At 36.5% G+C, this 23259-nt stretch overlaps 1 protein-coding gene across 5 annotated transcripts in view; it reads left to right on the forward strand.

Annotated features, from left to right (window-relative positions):
• LOC136831352 (uncharacterized) overlaps positions 1-17981 on the forward strand; it is a 331128-nt gene extending 313147 nt beyond the window's left edge. For all 5 annotated transcript variants that reach the window (XM_067091672.1, XM_067091669.1, XM_067091668.1 and 2 more), the window contains 2 exons: positions 1539-1821; positions 16417-17981. In XM_067091672.1, coding sequence (XP_066947773.1) covers positions 1539-1821; positions 16417-16744 — 611 coding nt within the window. In that variant the 3' untranslated portion in view covers positions 16745-17981. The remainder of the gene's footprint in view (positions 1-1538; positions 1822-16416) is intronic.
• Positions 17982-23259: the final 5278 nt, after the last annotated feature.

Here is a 23259-nt window from a genome sequence, read left to right on the forward strand (position 1 = left end):
AGAGAGAGAGAGAGAGAGAGAGAGAGAGAGAGAGAGAGAGAGGTGAATAAGGTGAGAGGCAGTTGCCAAACTTCGTCCAGTCTTTAACATAGGTCCAAAGACCATTGAACCTGTAGCAACTGGTAGCGAAGGAAAATATATCTTGAAGTAGAAGTAAATGCCGAAAAGAAAGCAGAGCTACCTCATCACAAATTTGCTGTTGGTTCCCTCTCTCTCTCTGCGTTGACTCCACTATCAACATAGTACTACAGTATTAGTAACTGTGTGAATGAGGCTGTTCTGTAGACACCGTTTTTAAGTTGTGCAGGTGGTGTCTTGGAAATCACAATGTTTACTGTATATCACAAACAGTAGAGTAGTTGTGTCCAAGAAATTTTGCTAAGTACCGCGCTTTTGTTAGATATTGTTGACTGAACTATGGTTTTGGGTTTAATCAAGCCCATGCATGGATCTTGGATATAACTAAACCGTATTTTAGCACCGGTTGTTTATTTCTGTGTGCTACAAAATAAGAAGCAATGAATTCACTCCAATCGGAACGATGTCCTTTTGCGATAAAAATGTTGAATATTTTAACACCGAATTTTCATGTTCCCAGTTAAAATTTTAGCATTATTGTGTAGAATTTTGGGTCTCAGCTGTGAGAGCTTTACGAATTCTTCTACTCTAGTTATTGGCGGTCTGGCGATACAGTCAAATTTAATGAAGACTTGCTGAAATGACGACACTCTGGAGGTTTTAAGCCTTAAAGGCAATATGGCTACTGTACATAGGCTGTCAAAACCACTCATAAAGCTGCAAAAGCCTTATAGATTTCAAGCACTGACACACGGTAAGTCATTGCACTATATTACAATTTACAACACAACTATCCCAGTTTAATAAGTTGCCAACTTCAGCATACTTTAAATGGGAATCCTGTTGGAGTTTCTCGATATTGGAAAAAGTACGTTAAAACTTAACACTTTTTCGGATTGCAGGTTCTCAGTTGGTCCTTATATTTCCTTTCCTTTGAACTGTATTGGAATTTCGCCTGAAAATTTCCATTTATTTTGAAGACTGGGATTCTATTCTGGCGGTAGTTTATGTTGCTTAAGTAAAACTGCTATTATTATTCGCGTGCATTTCTTCTTATACAGACATAGGAAGGTCATGTGCTCCTGGAAAATAGGATTAAATGTTAAACTTTATTCTAAGTAAGAAAGCCACATTGATCAATAGAATAAGGAGATGGAACTCCCTCATAATCTCTTTTTTTTTTATCTTAGTTTCATAAATACTACAGCAATCAAGGTTCCACTTTACATAAAAAGAAGGTCCAAACATGGAATGAAAAATTGTACTCTCTCTTTCTCTCTCTCTCTCTCTCTCTCTCTCTCTCTCTCTCTCTCTCTCTCTCTCTCTCTCTCTCTGTCTGGGTAATTTGATAAAACAAAGCGAGCAAACTCAGAGGTGACGGATGTTAGCAATTCAAGGTAATGATGGTCGATCTTGACACTGAATCAATGAAATAAATTCCCAACCTCCTTCCTTTGCAGTCAAGGCGAGAATCGAGGCGCTGGAGGAGGAGATCAGAGACCTCAGGTCCCCCGAACCGACAAGTTTCACCACTGTCACTTACACAACCGAGGAACTGGACTACAACACCACCACAGAGGCATTTGTAAGTACAACCTCTCCTGAAATCACTACCACAACCACCAGCACGGAGGTGCCGTCAAGCTCTACAACCACTGATGAAGCTACAACGTCCACCACGACAACAGACAACCCTTCCAGTCCCTCCATGCAACCGGAAGCCCTTTTCGAGGCTTTGAGATCGTAAGATACTGGTGAAAAGGATGACAATGGGTTGCAGATACGTTGCATGACCTCGGAATGTGCATGAATCGGTAATGCATTTCAGGCTTTTGTATGAAATTTGTACCTTTATAAGCACATCACAGCTATAGCCTACGTATGGGTCCACAAACGTTGGGTGACAGCTCTTAAAAACGATAATCTTAGCAATGTCAGTTTGAGTGTGTTGACAGCTGCTGTTTGCGAGATGACTTCGGAGCATTTTTGTATGTGGTAGTAAGTGTGGCACATGGTTTTACCGTATGTTAAATGCATCTTCTATGATATTCAAATGTTAAGGGTAAAGGCTGATATAAGTAGACTTGTAGATATGGCTACATAAGTACATATTCTAACAAAAGTGATGAAAAATAGATGATAGTAACAGAACACTTATCAACAAAACAAAACTCTAGCAACAGAATATGGAGAGCTGAAGAGGAAGAAGTAGTCTACAGTAGAAGAGTGACAGTCAGTCACCCAGCCCTTAAATTAAGAACTTAGAGCCTGTAACGTATATCATGCTACGCAATTTAAGCTAAGCAGTTATGGCAGGAGGTGGGTGAGCGCTTGCTTTGAAAAGTTCATCTCAGCCTGGCAGAAATTGAAAAACCAGCATAACGTCTCGCATTCAGTATGCTGCATGTGTATTACTGTAGACGACTGCACTTGTGCTTTTTGTTTATTTCTGTTGTTTCTCAGACTTCCTCGATGCCAACTCCTCCTCTTACGAGTAGCCTGTAGAACTGTATTTATTTGTTTCTCTGTTATTCTTATTTGCCGTCTGGCGAAAGTTGGAACAAAACGATGAAGGTAGCCTACCAGCGGGAGGGTCTCTCAGTATCAAAGTTCAAACTAACAATACAGGGAAGAAGAAAGGACTTCCTTATCAGTAAGTTACAGATAAGATTCAACTACACCGGGCATATGGAAGGGTCAAATGGGCGGAGATGGGACGGTAAATAATAATGGATGACTTGGGAAGGGAAGTCAAATGGGCGAGATGGGATGATTAAATCAAATGCCGGGGCCCGGGGGTAGTGAGATCAAAGGGCGACCAAACTGAGTGAGAGGAGAAGACGGGCGCATGACTCAAAGTTGTGGACGTACGGATTTCGATCAGCAGAATATTATACGCAAAATGTGGAGAGAGAGAGAGAGAGAGAGAGAGAGAGAGAGAGAGAGAGAGAGAGAGAGAGAGAGAGAGAATAGAAATCCTGTTGTGTACAAAAATTTGCATTTAAAAGGTAAATATATATATATATAAAAAATATATATAGGATATATATATATATATAATATATATATATATATATATATATATTTTAAAAATGAGTGGATGATTAAAATGAAACGGAGGCTTCAACACCTACTATTCTTTTAATAATGATTCATTTTTCAAAAGTTGCGGTAGACACTAGAATTGATCACATGTATTAGGGATGTATCTAACATTAAACTGATGTTAGCTTAGCGGATTTTGGCAGGAAGAATTGACTGCTGTACAGCTGCTACCCTCCTCCACCCGTCGGTCAGTGCAAGCTCATGCTGAAGCTATCGATTCCAGCTGTAACGGTTATCTAGGCTAATTTCATTGTAGCTTATGTTCAAAGTTCCGAATGGTTACCACTAGGCCTGAAAGGTGACCGATTTGGCACTTCAAAAGATGCCAGTGTCGTCTTTCAGCTGAGAGAGCATTTTCTGTATGAGTCCCGAGCATTAAATTTTGTCTTCGGAAGCTCTGGTGCATCGCTCTAGCATCCAAACTATCTCTGGTAAAATCTGGGAGTGTGGGGCTGTGGGAATTCGTGGCCGAACTTAGTGGTAATCACGGGTCTTCAAATGATTAAAACGTAGACATTCTAATATAAGCAGTATACATATGAGAGTTAATTACGTTGCCTTTCATTTGACTTAGTTTTTTTAAATGTAATATGAATTTCAAGATTTCTGACTGGAAATGTGCAATTTTTTAGGTGAGTTCTACCCGTTCCTTTATGTTTTGTAAAACATCGTAGCATAACATGTACACTTATATCTTGAGAATTTGTTTTTTGTTTTTTTTTTTGCTTCCCTTTTATATATTTGACAAGAATGGTGCTACGAAGACTGCTTTTTGGTTTTAGAGGTAAAGGTCTTTGCAGGCCTGATAGGCCGTGTGCACTTCCGTTGTCTGGCAGCGAACAAGAGGCCCTGAGAAATATCTAGAATGATCGAAGTGTTTTATTGCTATGGCAGTAGAGTAATGCAAGCTATGTTATTTTCTATTTCTCAATTGTCACTGTTAGTAAAATGTAACTTTTTTATGAACTTAATGCCACTTGTTGAAAATCTGGTTAGGAATGATGGTGAGGGAACTTGGTGCTGCCTATTCTCACAGCTAAAACATTTCTTCCTTTCCTTATAGCTTTAGAAGGAGGCGGTGTTCGCTAAGCTTGCGAGATGAAGAAGCACTAAAATCGTGCCTTTGAATCAGACATGATTAATGAAAAGAAATATTTGTGGTTATGCACACCCCAGTAAGCTTCAAATTAGTTAGTGCAAATAGAGCAATGAAAGAGTAATATACGGTAGGAAGCAATACTTGCGTTGCTGATAGAACAAAACAGACTATATTACTTGAAAGGTAGCAATCAGCCAAGTCCATCAAAAAAATAATGGTGAACTGCAACTCAACTCTTTTTACTTATGATGAAACCAAAGCTAATAAAGATGATAGGCAGTTGCTGTTAAATGACACCACTCAATATACACCTCTAGAACAAGCACTACTTAACTAAAATGGTAAGAATGACAGGAAATCTAGTACGATGCATACGGCAGGTTGAAAGAAGAAAGATTCGTAAACAAGAAAGGGAAGGTAGTTGACACAATGCACAGACTCTGAAACACGTGAAAGTAGACCCAAAAAGCAAACGTACGCACAGAAAGGAAACAGGGGAAAAAGAGTAGGTATTAGTTATCATCAGGCAATGAATATTGCAAGCTTGAAATGAGTGCCAGTGGGAACTATGCTCTGGTATTGCCTTTGCTCCTAATTGTTAGTTTAAGAAACATGAAAAGACCTCAAAGTTTGTTATTAAGGGAACTTTAGAAAAGTTACAGGAGGAGGGAATTAAAACTACTGACAGTTTCAACCCTAATGTACTCGTACATATGATAGACTGAATCTAGGTATAAGGAAAAAAACATTTGAGTACTGCGTTAAAGTATAGAAATGTTTCCGTCAACATCAGGAGATGATTTCATCTTTGGCATAGAATATTCCACGAAAACCTTACCAAGTGACTACCATCAGCGTAAGTGTCCCACTCCGGCTGGCAAATCGAAATTTTGGAGTTCCGAGCAAAACCACTTCACTTCGTTACTGATCACATACTTGGGAAAGAGACAAAACTGAGTCTCTAGGAATTCATGTTCAGGTGCAATCTATGGTGTATGAGTAGTCATGCCACAACTCAACAGGCTACCTCCCAAAATGCTACAGATACAACCAAGTGCCAAAAAAGAGTAAATATGAATAGGCTACTTTCTTCTGACAGTAATATTGCCAGACTGTACTTTTTAATATCTATAGTATGTTGATACTCTAAAAGTAAAAGGTCTAAAGGAAATGTGGACTAGAATAAAAATTCAAGATTCAGAGCGATTCATTGCAAAACACAGTTGAACATAATCTCCTGCGGCTTCGTCCATGTTCTCACAGGGTGTGATTGCACAAGACTGTCTTTTCGCTAAACCAAGACTTAGTCTCTTCTTATGGCAGAGGAGCACCTTATCCAAGTAATTAAGATAGAAAAAGCACCAGTGACAAAATCACGAATAACTTGCAAGTTTATATATCCTAATGATAGCAAAGGGCCATTTGAAATACCACCAGCCGGCAATTGTCTTTTCATTATTGCAGCCACATCACTGGATTTTCAAGACCAAGAAAGAGTCTTTATCATAACCTGCTCACGAAAGACCCGTTCAACACAGAAATGCTTGGAATGGACTCACTCAAGCAAGCCCGGCAGTGAAATGCTATGTTTTTTAAATTAGCACAGAAGAAGATTTTCATGAATAGGCTAAACGTTTATTTCGATAATGATAATTATGTAGCTTGAAATAACATTTTTTTTCTGTCATATACAGCACCTAGTTTAAATACAGTAGTTACAAGGTCATGAAATTACGAATTTACACTGTGCTCAAGACTTGGAAATTTTCAGACCAGTTTCTTGCCTAAAATTACAATGGTCAGTAAATTTGTCAGACGTGTAATACTACGAGTATATATTTAACAACAGGATTTTATTGCAGGGTGCTAAATTTCAATATCTATTGCGATTCTCGTGACTCTGTAACAGAAAAGATATCAAATAGTATGAAAATCAGTCTGCTTCCATATGATGCAAGGATGAAGTCTTTCTTGAAAAATGTATGCTGCTCATTTCACAGCTTCCACGCTGAGATAGACTTTGAAGATTCGTCTTGGCCGCAAACATGTTTTATCATGAATCACTGCAAAAGCCCAACGCTCCCAGACGTCCACCCAAGACAATTTGGAAGGTAAAATGATGCCTCTTGTGATCACGAGGACAATTGCTCTCGACCCACAGGGCATGGAAGCACCCCTGCACTTTACCTGAGCTTCTAACAAGTTTTGACAACTTGTACCTTGTTGCTACAGTCTCAAATGTTTTTACACATTACCGCATAACCAGTCTTAAATACATCTAAGTTGAGAGAAACATTACGCACAGTGACTGCCTATCTTGGATTTAAAGATCGTCCTTCTATGTGATCAGGTACTCATCCTTATATTATATTATATATAACGTTTCCATTTTTTTTTATTTTCAGAATTTGCTTTCAAGATGCACTGAAACGTTGCAGTGCTTTTCTTGTTTGAATATACTTCTCCCATCTACTGTATAACCTCAAATGTGGTGTGGTGTCCGCTCCCCTACGGTAGCTCTGAGACGTTCATAGCAGTGATTTATCCTTACTGATTCGAGGAATGGCTTATGCTTCATGTCTGACGAGAGCCGCTACATAGCCTTATGATGAGAATGCTTACTCTGAATTCCACATTCGATATTTGTACTTTTGCTCGGAATTTAGTTCTATATAGCTACAGTTCATTTGTTATTGTAACCTGATTCCCACCATCCAAATGTGACTTAATGAACGTCCCCCGCCCCCGCCCCCGCCGCATTGCGTGCGTACTCTACTTGCTCTCAAAAGATTTTAACCTCTAATCAGTCAAGAGAAATAACTAAGGCCGCACAGGAACGACAAAAACGCTATGGAAACTTTGCAAAGTCTTGAATTGCATTGCACTTTTGCAGTGGGACTCTTCTCCCCCCACGATTTGGCAGCGATGCTTCACACATTTTGCATTGATCTAAAGGCCGTGTCTTTAGGTGTGATTTCTTGTAAACTTAAATGAAGAACCCCTGCTGATCGCCAGGGTGACGCTGCTGTACGCTCAGTCAGAATGTCCCTCATTATCATTAAGCTGCAAGTATTCTCTCTCTCTCTCTCTCTCTCTCTCTCTCTCTCTCTCTCTCTCTCTCTCTCTCTCTCTCTCTCCTTAGTTTAGAGTCTTTTTCTTTACAAGATTACTGCCTTGCTTTCATTTTCTGTTACCCAAATTTCGCGACACGGCAGGGTCGTTTACGCCACCTTAGGAACCCCTTCATTTACTATTTAAGGCTCGTTCCCGAAATCAGCCATTTTGGCACGGGCGCTCGTCTCTGCTACTTTTGTTTGCACCTGATGACTTTTAAATAAGCTGTGACCAATAGTCATATCCAGTGTAAATTTTGACTCTTTATCTCTCTCACGCAAACAATTTGAAAAAATAATAATAAAACACACAGCTAAGGAGTATTATCTAGCACTAAGAATACTGATAATACTGACAGAAGTGAGAGATTCCATCTGGTCTGTATGAAAAGTTTAGGAATTGGATGTGAGAGAAAAGACAGCGATATGGGATAACACTGTGTCTTAGAGGCATTGAATTTACCTAAATGTGGGGTATCGTTCAGCTAAGCTGACAAGATTGGAGTTAGTAGCAGAAGATAAGGGTTTTCTAGATCAAGTACAATCAGTAGATGAGGGCTGGAAGAAGAATGGAGAAGCAAAATGGAGGACTGCATCATCAATAATAGGTTTAATAGAAGAGGTACACTGAAGAAGTCCATAAAGTAAGAGGAGAAAAATAATTGCCGCAAAGTAATGGATAAGAGATTTCATTTCAGATTGCTAGGAACTCTCAAAGTAATAAATCCATATTTCAGCCTGCTAGGAACTCTCAAAGTGATAAATTCATATTTCAGCTTGTTAGGAACTCTCAAAGTACTAAAATTCATATTTCAGCTTGATAGGAACTCTCGCAGTACCAAAATTCATATTTCAGCTTGCTAGAAACTCTCAAAGTATTAAAATTCATATTTCAGCTTGCTAGGAACTCTCAAAGAATTAGCTTCATATTTCAGCTTTCTAGAACTTTCTAGAAATTTTCAAAATACTAAAACTCATATTTCAGCTTGCTAGGAACTCTCAAAGTACTAAAATACATATTTCAATTTGCTAGGAACTCTCAAAGTATTAAATTTCATATTTAAGCTTGCTAGGAACTCTCAACGTACTAAAATTCATATTTCAACTTGAGAGGAGCTCTCAAAGTATTAAAATTCATATTTCAGCTTGCTAGGAACTCTCAAAGTATTAAAAGTCATATTTCAGCTTTCTAGGAATTCTCAAAGTACTAAAATTCATATTTCAGCTTGCTAGGAACTCTCAAAGTACTAAAATTCATATACCAGCTTGCTAGGAACTCTCAAAGTACTAAAATTCATAGTTCAGGTTTCTAGGCATTCTCAAAGTTATAAAATTCATATTTCAGCTTTCTCCGAACTTTCAAAGTACTAAAATTCTTATTTCAGCTTTCTAGGAATTCTAAAATTACGAAAATTATAATCTCACCTTTCTAGGAATTCTCAAAGTACTAAAATTCATATTTCAGATTGCTAGGAACTCTCAAAGTACTAAAATTCATATTCCAGCTTGCTAGGAACTCTCAAAGTACTAAAATTCATAGTTCAGGTTTCTAGGCATTCTCAAAGTTATAAAATTCATATTTCAGCTTTCTCCGAACTTTCAAAGTACTAAAATTCTTATTTCAGCTTTCTAGGAATTCTAAAATTACGAAAATTATAATCTCACCTTTCTAGGAATTCTCAAAGTACTAACATTCATATTTCAGATTGCTAGGAAATCTCAAAGTACTAAAATCCATATTCCAGCTTACTAAGAACTCTCAAAGTACTCAAATTCATGTTTCAGCTTGCTAGGAATTCTCATACTACTAAAATTCATATGTCAGCCTACTAACACCTCTCAAAGTACTCAAATTCATATTTCACCTTGCTAGGAACTCTCAAAGTACTGAAATTCATATTTCAGCTTGCTAAGAATAATCAACGTACTAAAATTCATATTTCAGCTTTCTAGGAAGTCTTAAATTTATATTTCAGCTTGCTAGTAGCTCTCAAATTACTAAAACCCATATTCCAGCTTGCTTGGAACTCTCAAAGTACTAAAATCATATTTCAGCTTGCTAGGAAGTCTCAAAGTACTAAAATTCATATTTCCGCTTGCTAGGGAGTCCCAAAGTACTAAAATTCATATTTCAGCTTCCTAGGAACTCTCAATGTACTAAAATTCATATTTCAGCTCTGTAGGAATTTTCAAAGTACTAAGATTCATATTTCAGCATTGTAGGAATTCTCAAAGCAATAATTCATATTTTAGTTTTCTAGGAACTCTCAAAGTACTAAAATTCATATTTCAGCTTGATAGGAACTCTGAAAGTAATAAATTTTGTATTTCAGCTTGCTAAGAACTCTGAAAGTATTAAAACTCATATTTCAGCTTTCTAGGAACTCTCAAAGTACTAAAATTCATATTTCAGCTTGCTAGGAACTCTCAAAGTACTAATAATTCATATTTCAGCTTCAAGGTCCTCTTAAAGTACTAAAATTCATATTTCAGCCTGATAAGAACTCTCAAAGTACCAGAATTCATATTTCGGCTTGCTAAGAACTCTCAAAGTACTAAAATTCACATTCCAGCTTGCTAGGAACTCTAAAAGTCTTCAAATCCATATTTCGGCGTGCTGACAATTCTCAAAGTACTAAAATTCATAAATTAGCCTACTATGAACTCTCAACGTCCTAAAATTCATATTTCAGCTTTCTAGGAATTCTCAAAGTACTAAAATTCATATTTCATCTTGCTAGGAACTCTCAAAGTACTAAAATTCATATTTCAGCTTTCTAGGAACTCTCAAAGTACTAAAATTTGAGTTCCGCTTGCTAGGATGTCCCAAAGTACTAAACTTCATATTTCAGCTTGCTAGGAACTCTCTCAGTACTAAAATTCTTTTTTCAGCTCCATAGGAATTCTCAAAGTACTAAGGTTCATATTTCAGCTTTCTACGAACTCTCAAAGCATTAAATTCATATTTCAGTTTTCTAGGAACTCTCAAAGTACTAAAATTCACATTTCTGCTTGATAGGAACCCTGAAAGTATTAAAATTCATATTCCAGCTTTCTAGGAACTCTCAAATTATTAAAATTCATATTTCAGCTTGATAGTAGCTCTCAAAGTACTAATATTCTTATTTCAGCTTTCTGGGAAATCTCAAAGTACTCAAATTAATATTTCAGCTTGCTAAGAACTCTCAAAGTGCTAAAATTCATATTTAAGCTTGCTAGGAACTATCAAAGTACTAAAATTCATATTTCACACTGGTAGGGACTCTCAAAACACCAAAATTCATATTTCATTTTTCTAGGAATTATCAAACTACCAAAATTCATATTTTAGCTTTCTAGGAATTCTCAAAGTACTAAAATTCATATTTAAGCTTGATAGGAACTATCAAAGTAATAAAATTCATATTTTAGCTTGGAAGGAACTCAAAGTAGTAAAATTCATATTACAGCTTGGTAGGAACCATCAAAGTACTAAAATTCATATTACAGTTTTCTACGAATTCTCAAAGTACTAAAATTCATATTCAGGTTGCTAGGAAATCTCAAAGTACTAAAATTCATATTTCTGCTTGCTAGGAACTCTCAAATTACTAAAATTCATATTTCAGCTTTCTCTGAAATCTCAAAGTACTAAAATGTATATTTCTACTTTCTAGGAATTCTCAAAGTACTATAGTTCATAGTTCAGTTTTCTAGGCATTCTCAAAGTTCTAACATTCATATTTTAGCTTGCTAGGAACTTTCAGAGTACTAATATTCATATTTCAGCTTGCTAGGAACTCTCAAAATACTAAAATTCATATCCCAGCTTGCTAGGAACTCTCAAAGTACTAAGAGTCATATTTCAGCTTTCAAGTAGTTCTAAAAGTACTAAAATTGTAATTTCACCTTTCTAGGAATTATCAAAGTACTAACATTCATATTTCAGCTTTCTAGGAATTCTCAAAGCACTAAAATTCATATTTCAGCTTGCTTGGAAGTCTCAATGTAATAAAATTTATATTTCAGCTTGCTAGGAACTCTCAAAGTCCTAAAATTTATGTTTCAGACTGCTAGGTACTCTCAAAGTACTAAAAGTCATATTTCTTCTTAAAAATAACTCTCAAAGTACTCAAATTCATACTTCAGGTCTCTAGGAAAAATAACTCTCAGCAAGTTCTCAAATTCATAAATTCAGGTCAGTTTTCTAGGAACTGAAAGTACTAAGAATCATATTTCAGCATTCTAGGAATTCTCAAAGTATTAAATTCAGATTCCAGTTTTCTAGGAACTGTCAAAGTACTAAGATTCATATTTCAGCTTTCTAGGAACTCTCAAAATACTAAAATTCACATTTCAGATGGTACGAACTCTCAAAGTACTAAAATTTATATTTCAGATTGGTAGGAATGATTAAAGTACTAAAATTCATATTTCAGCTTGCTAGGAACTCTCTAAGTACTAAAATTCATATTTCAGATTGCTAGGAACTCTAAAAGTACTCAAATTCATATTTAAGCTTACTAGCAGCTCTCAAAGTACTAAAATTCATATTTCAGCTTGCTAGGAACTCTCAAAGTACTAAAATTCATATTTCAGCCTGCTAGGAACTCTCAAAGCACTCAAATTCACATTTTAACATGCTAAGAATTCTCAAAGTACTAAAATTCATATTTCAGCTTGTTAGCTACCTGAAGGTACTAAAATTCATATTTTAGCTTGCTAGGAACTCTCAAAACACTAAGCTTCACATTTCAGCTTGGTAGGAACTCTCAAACGACTAAAATTTATATTTCAGCTTGCTACGAACTATAAAAGAACTACAATTTCTATTTCAGCTTTCGAGGAATTCCCAAAGTACTAAAATTCTTATTTTAGTTGGCTAGGGAGTCTCAAAGTACTCAAAGTCATATTTCAGTTTGCTAGTAACTATCAAAGTACTAAAATCACATTTCAGCTTGGTAGGAACTCTCAAAGTACTAAAATTCATATTTCAGCTATCTATGAATTCACAAAGTACCAAAATTCATATTTCTGTTTTCTAGGAATTATCAAAGTACTAATTCATATTTCAGCTTGCTAGGAAGTATCAAAGTAATAAAATTCATATTTTATTTTGGTAGGAACTCTCAAAGTATTAAAATTCATATTTCAGCTTGGGAGGAACTCTCAAAGTACTAAAATTCATATTTCAGCTTTCTAAGAATTCTCAAAGTAGTAAAATTCATTGTTTAGGTTTCCAGGCATTCTCAAGCTTTTAAATTCATATTTCAGGTTGCTAGTAACTTTCAAAGTACTAAAATTCATATTTCAGCGTGCTAGGAATTCTCAAAGTATTAAAATTCATATTTCAGCTTTCTAGGAATTCTCAAAGTACTAAAATTCATAATTCAGCTTGCTTCGAACTCTCAAAGTGCTAGAATTCATATTTCAGCCTGCTAGGAACTATCAAAGTACTAAAATCATATTTCAGCTTTCTAGGAATTCTCAATGTACCATAATTCATATCTCAGCTTTCCAGGAATTCTCAAAGTACTAAAATTCATATTTCAACTTTCTAGGAATTCTCAAAGTACTAAAATTTATATTTCAACTTTCTAGGAATTCTCAAAGTGCTAAAATTCATATTTCAGCTTTCTAGGAATTCTCAAAGTACTAAAGTTCATATTTCACCTTCCTAGGAATTCTCAAAGTATTAAAATTCATGTTACAGCTTTCCAGGAATTCTCAAAGCACTAAATATTCATATTTCAGCTTTCTAGGAGCTATCAAAGTACAAAAATTCATATTTCAGCTTTCTAGGAATTCTCAAAGTACTACAATTCATATTTCAGCTTTCTAGGAATTCTCAAAGCATTAAAATTCATATTTCAGCTTTCTAGAAATTCTCAAAGCATTAAAATTCATATTTCAGCTTTCCAGGAATTCTCAAAGTACTAAAATTCATATTTCAACTTTCTAAGAATTCTCAGAGTACTAAAATTCATATTTCAGCTTTCTAGGAATTCTCAAAGTATTAAAAATCATATTTCAGCTTTCTAGGAATTCTCAAAGTATTAAAATTCATATTTCAGCTTTCCAGGAATTCTCAAAGTACTAAAATTCATATTTCAGCTTTTTAGGAATTCTTAAAGTACTAAAATTTATATTTCAGCTTTCTAGGAATTCTCAAAGTACTAAAATTCATATTTCATCTTTCTAGGAATTCTCAAAGTACTAAAATTCATATTTCAGCTTTCCAGGAGCTCTCAAAGTACTAAAATTCATATTTCAGCTTTCTAGGAGCTCTCAAAGTACTAAAATTCATATTTCAGCTTTCTAGGAGCTCTCAAAGTACTAAAATTCATATTTCAGCTTGATAGGAGCTCTCAAAGTACTAAAATTCATATTTCAGCTTTCTAGGAACTCTCAAAGCACTAAAATTCATATTTCAGCTTGCCAGGACACCTCAATGAACAAAAGTTCATATTTCACATTGCTCGGACTCTCAAAGTATGAAGGCTCCTATGTCAGCTCATTGATAACTCTCAAAATATATAGGCTCATCTGTCAGTATTTTGGGAACTCCTAAAGTATGAAGATCATATTTCAGCTTATAGGAAACTTTTCAAGTATAAAGGGTCATATGTCAGGATATCAGTGACTCTTAAAATGAAAAACTCTTAAGGCATAAAGGCTCATATATCAGCATACTGGGATCTTCAAAGTATAAAGGCTCCTATTCCAGCTTATTTGGCACTCTAAAAAATAGAAAGCCCATATGACATCTTATTAGGAACACTAATGTATCAGCTGATTGGGGACTTTAAAAAAATAAAGACCCATATGTCACTTGCCAAGAACTCTACAAGTACCAGGGCTGGTGCTGGTGCTGGTACTGGTGCTGTGAAGAAGGAATTGGTGAGAGAGAGAGATTTAGAATGAACCGGTAGAAAAAAGATCCAAGAGCTGAATGATTTTTACTAGTATTTAGAATGATATGAGATAAGGAACAGGTCCGAATGTGTGATGCTTGAGCAGACTTTTAGAAATGTGAAGGATGCAGGATATCAGAGAAAAGCGAAGGTTCTTGTTGTCTCTTGCGTCAGTATGGATGGAACAGATCTCTTCGGTGTTCTGCAAGTGTGTATGGCATAAATAATAACTTTATAAGGTGTAAATTGCTGTGCATTCATAATTGCTTTATAAGCTAAACATGCATTTTGCGCTTTTTACTGGGAATACAAATACTAGGTAAGGAATGAACCTGGAAACAAATGAATAAGTCAGTCTCGTTACAGTGGAATGACTGCAACCGGAATTAGAAGCATGTTAATTTTAGTGCAAAGAAAAAGTGGTCGAGGTCTTAATCTAAGTCATATGATTCATAGGCATTACAAGCTGAATCTATAGAGATTCAGCTTGTGCAATTTGGCGAATGTGCAAGAAAGAGAGTGCATGGTTCTCTGTGTCTTTCCTTGGCAACTTTACAATGGGTAGTTCATTGATCACAAAGGCTTATAGAAAAAGAAAAATGATCGTAAACGAATGTAACTGGGAGGACGACAAGTACCCCAAAACGAATATATTACGGTGGCAGCTTCCTCGTTACCGGTACTCTCATTGTAACGGCAATTCGCGTTTATTTTAAAAAAATATGACTGTTAGGGTTTGAGGTTTGAGGTTTGAGGTTTGAGGTTTGAGGAGCTATACAGCAGAATCGCCACCGAGGTCGTTGTGCTTGTTTGCTAGGGCCAGGAGTAAGACGCATCTGCGAGGCTTCCCCGAAAAGACTGTCGATCAATTTTCGCCTTCCTTGCAATCTTACTTTTGATAGTAATAGCCGTTCCGAAGTTACTCGAGTGAAGTCGGTGCGGCCTTGATTGTAGAGCGTGTGAATTTGACTTTAATCGGGTACTTACCGTGCGCCTAATTGCTTGTAGACAGCCGCCACGTTGCCGCGTGACATGATCAAACTTTCACTCGACCGACACGCCGCGCCACCGCACACATCGAATAAAAAAGAAATCTGCCTTTGAGTAAGATATCAGTACAAAACGAATTCCTGCATGACTCTAGATTTCAGCTGGTCAACGTAAATGAGAACTGTATTGAAGACCCATTAATAATAAGTGATGCTCTTGCAGGAAGAAGCGTTTTGATGCCAAGAGTAAAACTGGCGCTGTTTACGGTAGAGAAAAAAAAAAAAAGCAGTTCCCTCTTTGATTCCTATCTACTGTGAAAATTAAATAAAGTACGCGGACAAACACTGTCTTCAGTAACTGTCTCAACCGGTGATGAGAAGTGACATTCATATGTTGCCTCCGCTAGAGCCACAGAACTAATGGATGATCCACTACAAGCAAAGCTTCGTTTGTGAACATTTGCTATCACATACTATCTTTGAGAACAGCTGCGAAGCTAAGATGGTTTCATTTTCCTTTGCACGTTAACATAGTTAATATGGATGCTCTTGATAGCCAGCAAATGATTTATCAAAATTATATTCTTCAATTGCATATATACTATATACACACACACACACACACACACACACACACACACACATATATATATATATATATATATATATATATATATATATATATATATATATATATATATATATATATATATATGTATATATACACACACACACACACGAGAGATAGAATAAAGAGGATGTCACTTGCCAAGAGCTCCGTGTGGAATTTCCAGTGCAGTGGTGAAGTGTGAATGAGGTTTTCTGTGAGGTCTTTTTAATTGACTAAAAAAAAAGTAATGCAAACGCAACTACACACTCCTCTCCTGTGCTTTCTAATCCCCTTGTAATATCCATGGTCTTGTTTCTCCTTATAGTTATTCTGAAGTTGTTTACAGCGATGTTAGCGTCCTTCTGTGAACTAGGAAAGATGTCCCGTTGAACTGCATTTTCATCTTGCTTTTATAATGACCTGCTTTTCGTCTCTAGACTCATTCGTAACATAAACAGCACCGCCTCCTCTCATAAGGCTATTGATCTGGGATATAAAACTAACTCTAATGAATGGCTTTCTTCTCCAGGATGCTTAGAAACTTCTCTGGCATGAAATCTTCAGCCAACTCCTTTGAAAGAATAACTCGCAGAGGCACCTTCACAAGTAAGGCAAGAGGTACCTTCATCATCATGGCGGATATCGACCAAGAAGAATCACAGTCCATTGTCCCAGAACCTTCATCAACATCAGTTCCAGTCCTCTACATAGACAGCAATGAAACTTCTCCCGTCCCCCCGGAAAGCTACACCAATTCCACTTCTGAAGTTTTCGAAGATATGGAGGATGAATTGGAAACTGCAGCGCCAGATGAGGGGTCAGGTGAGGGCACACAAGGGCCCACCTTACCCCCATAACATTTAGGCATGGCTGAAAAGCAAGACTAATTCATCATTCTTTGCTCCGACCACGAATTTACAAGGCAAGAAAGATTCATTTGTCTGCAAGCGAAAATGGGAAGAGAAAACGTTTCAGTGTTGTACTAAGAAATAATGTGGTTTATAATTGCGTCAACAAAGCCTTTCATGAAAGTCAGTTCTGAGTCAAATGTGAATAACCCCAACATTCCGCCTGATGCTCTCAAGCGCAATTGAACACCATCGATTTACAACATACAGGCTATCAAATTCAGGTTACCAGTAAATTAAGCTCATTCTCTAAAAGATTGACTTGGAAAGTATAAACTGGAATTAACACTAGTGTCTTGTTCATTTGCGTTCTGTTGCTTGTTTCAAAAAAGATTGTTGTTTCAATGTCAGTTTGTGGAGGCCAGAAACCTTCCTGAAAAAGACAACACCTACAGTATGCTGTGCTGAGCTGAAATAAATCATTTAAATTATTAGTTATAAGGCACAGTACTTCTGAACTGACAGGGGCCCAGGCTTCATATATATATATATATATATATATATATATATATATATATATATATATATATATATATATATATATATATATATATATATATATATATATATATATATATATATATATATATATCACTTGGTTTACAATGTAAAGGAAATTATTTGTCACCACCGCTTTGTTAAGTAGATTTAAAGTACGCTTATTAAAAAAAAGCATGATTCTTTAGAACCTGCTTCTAATTTGTGGAGAAATCAAAACACAAGTCATGTTGAAATGTTCGAAAAAGCCACTTACAACTGTTGTGAGGAAGAAGACGGGCCTTTGAATTCATTGCTTTCCACTTTGTTGTACATTTGGGCAAATCTGGGAACATTTGGTCAATCGATTTAGTTATAACTCTGAACTTTCTGTGCATCATAGGAGCTCGAATCTGAAAAGTGACTTTAGTAAAGGGGAAACTTGTGTTTATGTTTTATTCTTATTTTTTCTGATTAATATTAAGGTAAGTTTGATATCAAAATACATCTTCACGTAAAATGCAATTGCATAGCCTCTGACCCTTATTGGTTCAAGGTTTTACTTAATTTTTTTGTGTGTACATTCTGATATACTGTAATTGTTACATGGTAAACAATAAAAGGCTTCCTTCTCATGTTTAAGGATATATTGTATGCTGTCAATACACCAATTGTTATAACATAGGACATAAAATCTAATATAATAAAATTCGTTTTTCATTATATCGCACAATTAAGATCATAAAGGAAACCAGTCATTTTCTCTAGAGTATTCACCAATAATGACAACTCTTTTGGTATTGCAGTGGATGGCCTTAGATAAGGAAGTCGCGCTTTCCCTTAGGATGCATAGGCCTACTTCAATGGGAACCTTTTCTCCTCTGTGCAGTAGAACACGAACAGGGGAGAGGGCGCTGCTTCTGCAAAATTGGTCTTTACTCATTAATAGTCAGAGCTTTTCATTCAATGATTTCAAATAAAAAAAGATGGAAGCTGTCTGTCTTCGTCTGGTAAACAGGTATTTCCAATTTCTCATCATTTGAGAAAAAAACCGCCATGTAGAGTAGAGTACTTCTATTCAGCATTCTGCAGCATCCCGCGGGTCGTCTTGTATAGGAATGACACAATTGCTGTGGTGGCCTTTTTTCATACATGACACTGAGTCTTACTATAACCTATCAATTTCTTTTATAACAATTCCAATATTTATTTGGCTACCAGAAATTTGTTATAGAGAATTCATCTTAAAGGCTGTATATTCGTGAAGTTCATTCTTCTACTCGAAACACAGTATTCATTTCAGCCCTCTTTTGGGGAGAATAATAAATTCATACACTCATATCCACCTGGCAAGTCTAAGAATAAATGAAAATGAGCAGTCTTAACATACGCTCATAATGATCGACGGTTCGATTGATGAAATGGATTACAGTCATCTAGAGCCAGCCAGAGCACTACTGAATAGAATTTGTAGCTGACTTATAAACGCACATGATAAGAACCGCTTCTCATCGTTTTGTGAGAAATTCCTTGTCTCGTTTATTTAACTCTTCCTTTCACGGCAGCTATGCTGTCACGAAGCTTCATCAGCTAGTGTTCTCTCCCAGCAATAGCATTCTAAAAGAATGTCATAGAATCCTGTTTATAATTCAGACATTAATGACTGTAGGAAATGCACTTGCTCATGGCAAACCTTCTATCAAATTTCATGATAATCGATGTCATAGAGTGAGTGGAATAAGGCTCCTGGTGGTAGTGACTGTCCTGAGTCTTTATGATATGATGTGATTAAAACACTAAAGAAAAGATGAAAATATAATAAAATTTCATTCAACGCTTGCAAACAATCATTTTCACTTTGCGCGATCAGTTCTTGTAGATGAGGCATGACACCAGTTGACCGGGATCTTTTACTTAGAACGGTAGGCTAATTACAGTACTTCTAGTTATAACACGAAAATAAAACAAATTCCTCTGAACTGAAGTACTGAAATCTTTCTGCACGAGATGAATAGACAGGCGTCAGGATTTCCTTCTGCCTTCTGTCTGTCTGCCTGTCTGTCTGTCTGTCTGTCTGCTAATCTACTCTCCTTCGCCATTACATATAATTGCTCAAATTAGCGATTATTCCAGTATGTGCTTGCTACCACAAGCAGACATTATAATCCTGGACAACTCGGGGAGACTTGCAATATCTTGAATAAACAGATTACCTAAAACCTCTAAGAACATTGTAATTGACTTGTTTTAAACAGATATGAAAATTAACAAAATTTTACTAGCCTCTTGATTAATAAATGTTTCTTCACACTAAAATTATGTATAAAATGCTAATGTGTCTGGAACATAAGAAGAAACTAAAGAATTTATCTGTTTCTCATACCGCAAAAGAAAATGGTGCTACAGAATTATGCGCAAATAAAAGATATGAATTGTGCTACGGCCCACCTTGTGACCCTTGGCATTTTAAACCTATAATATTGAATGTAAGCAAGCGGTTTGTCTGTATCACAAAATCCAAACTATACTAGTACAGATGGAATCTCTTTACTAAAAATGTTATCGCTAGGCACTCCCTTTCGAAGGTACAGTAGTTGCACTTTTCCTTGAGGCTCCTACTTACACAAGCCATCGTAAATATGCCATATGCAGACTCGAGCAGAACAATGACTCCTACTGTAGTTCTCATGATGAAAGTCCTTTTGAAGTCTGGTGCTCGTAGTATTGGTATGTTTCCTACAGCCTGTTTCAGTCCTTCAAGCAACTTTTGTTGAAGTGCCTTCCACTCCTAATTCGGTTGTCCTTTCTTTGTTTGATCATTTAAAGGTTGTGAAAGATTTGTGTAGTTGTTCACAAAATTGCTGTAGTAGCCTGTCCTGTCAAATCAAGTATTGCTCTCACTTGCATTGCATCTTGGTCCTTCCTTGGTGTGTTGCATTTGGGTTCTTCAGTTTCACTTCATTCATGGCATTCTGATTACGGCTGACTTTGTGTCCAGCAAATTCCACTTCGCTGTATCCTATATAACACCTGGAAGGTCAGATAGCCAGTCCCGCTTTCCTCACTCTCTGGATTAGGTTCTTGAGTCACTCAATGTGTTCTTCCAATGATGTGGCATAGTTAACACATCAACTACAAAATGGTCATTGTTCTTGGCATCCTCTTGAACCAGTAACTTCCACTTGAACTGTGAATGCTACCTTCTCCCTTGATGCTTCTGTCATCAGAATTTGCCAATATCCCTTCCTTGATAAAAATAGGTCATTATGAAGTTTTACATCATAGTCATGGGTTCTTCCATGTCTCATTGCCAAACTTGGTTATGACACATAGCTGATGGTAATCCAAGCAGGACTTTTTTTATCCATCCTTCATCTTCACCATCACTACTGACAGATTATATACAGACGATGATATTTTGAAAATTCCAGTCTTGAGCATCTGTTCAACTTCTCCCTGCATCGGAAGTTCGTAAGTTTGTTACAGTGTTCTCTCAACGAAATCCATCCTGTATTGTAGGTAGAGATGCTTTAGTATTCCTTCGGTAACTGCACTGCTTGCTTGTTCTGGTACTTGTCTAAATAGCCACTAACATTGACATCTGGACTTCATAAAGGCCTTTCCACAGCAATGATTGGCTCTTCCATCAATGACTGGAATTTCTGCCAGTTCTTACACTTTATAATCACACAGTGTTTAGCTAGGAGTCCTGGTTTTTGACTTATAAAGCACCAACCTTTACTCATGTCAATCAGCTTGTGCTTGTCCTTACTCCTAGCGGGTACACAAGCTTTGCCTAAGTGTCATGTCCTATGTCGCACAAAGTAGGCTACCTGCCTTTACTTTTGTCATTCTACTTTAGTTCAGCTGTTTTTTAGTCCTTGGATCACTGAATAACCCCACTAGACTTTTTCATTGCTTCTGGCATTCCATCAAGCTTGTTTCAGTCAAACTATCTCTGTAGTCTAGCTACAAAGAGACATACAAAGTTTCACAGTGATCTGGCCTAGTCTCATGGCGTATCTTCCTAGATCCTTCTTCAGTCATTTAGTATTTCTTAAACAATGCTCTCTTTCAACTATCACACTTCCAAACCTCCTCAGAGGACATACTAGAGAAAACTTATGGACCCTTATCTGTTAGTAATGGACTTATACAAACAGCCCACTCACCCCTATTGATAGCCCTGGCTCTCTTCAAACCTTTCAGTTCTGTCAATGAAAGTGTCCATGTCTTCGAGCATTTGGTAATAATTTTGCCTTTGCAGTGACCACAGGGTTGCCAGTGCTGCTTACCTATCCTTCATTCTCAGGCTTGAGTCTTATTACTTGAAGTTCATGTTTCACCATCTTTCAGATTTTTGTCTTGTCTCTTCTCTTAGTTTCGTTTCGTAAATTCTGTCTTTCAACTTGTAGCCTTTTTCTCTTTTCTTTCTTTCTGTTGCTCTGCACAGGATAGATTTAATTCTTCATGCACACAATCTCTCACTTCCAGTGCTTCTGATAATTAATTTCTCTGGCTATTTCAATAATTTTTGTAGAGTCTGTAGACGAGTTGAAGTATAGGCTGCTCATCTTATAGGATAACACAAAAAAATCACATCAATCACTGCCACAAAATTTATCTTGGTCACTGGCACTAATTTTGTCCCATAATGGTTGAAATAAAACTATGCTGGTAGTGGTCTGTGACTTTATAATATGGTGTGATTAAAACATCTAATCAAAGGTATATATCTACATTTTATTCAACACTTGCACTTAGCTGATCATAGATGGGGTTAGAAACTAGTAGACTGACACGGAGTTGGGGGTGGGGGGTCTCTAACTTAGAACGACTCTTCACTTCCAGATAATGCTAAAACTGAACTGAAGTATTCCCTTTCTGCTTGAGATGACTGGACTGTGGGGCGTCAGATTTTCCTTCTGCCCTGTCTGTGCGCTCCCTGCCTCACCTCCTTAGCTGTTATAATATGGTTGCTCCAAGTAGACATTACGTAATCCTGGTCAGCTGATCAGTCTGGAACTATCTTGAATAAACAGATTATGCAAAACCTATGTGAAAATAAAATTGAACTTTTAAATGAAAATAAATTTGAACAAAATCTCACTGACCTCTCAATCAATAAATGTTTCATCAAACTACACTTACGTATGAAACTAATGTATAGTATCAATAGTTCTGGAAAATAAGAGATTATTGGAGAATTGATCCTTTTCTCGAACTGCATCAAAAAACGGTGCTAAGGGGAACTATAAAAAAATATTATCCCATAAATTATACTTTGACAGTCTATTCATAAGATTTTGGGTTTCATAGCCTTATTCAAATTCCTAGGTCTAAACATACCCTTAACTCACCAGAAGCCTTTCTAGAGAATGCTATGGAATTAATCCATTGATATGAGACAGTGTCTGAACATTTAGTTATAACACAGTTTTTCCATTTCCTCTAACCTTTCACATAATTTTCTTCCCTAAGTTGGATAGGATACTTACAAGGAGGACTTACAACAGGTATGGCATCATGGTGTATTTTTGTGGAAAATTACCTATATCCCAAAAAGCTTTGGATACATTTCTTTCATATCCTTTTTATCCCTTATGCACCTATCTACATCAGCAGGCATCTCATCTCTGCCTTTATTACACAACTCTTTTTTTAACCATTCTATCTTTTCCGATAGAAATCCATGCTTTTACCTGACTACTGGGCCAGAACAGAACGGAACCGACGCAGTATTCTTTGAAAGATATGAAGCGTCGGTGGCATCTGACAGGCTCATCAGAACGACTGCAGTGTTGTTTTGGAGAGGGTTCCTCTGTTGAAATACAGCTTCTTAAGTTTGTATCTTGTTTGCATATGTCTGCTTCTATATGTAATAGTAGTTCACAAAATTTTTCGTAGCTCATACGGAAATATTGGAAGAACTTTATGTTGTCCCGTTTTAAATGTGGGAATAATGTTTTATATTCCTCTTCTCCTCC

Source organism: Macrobrachium rosenbergii, chromosome 48 (genome assembly GCF_040412425.1).
Source record: "Macrobrachium rosenbergii isolate ZJJX-2024 chromosome 48, ASM4041242v1, whole genome shotgun sequence".
In the NCBI taxonomy this organism is placed as follows: Eukaryota; Metazoa; Arthropoda; class Malacostraca; order Decapoda; family Palaemonidae; genus Macrobrachium; species Macrobrachium rosenbergii.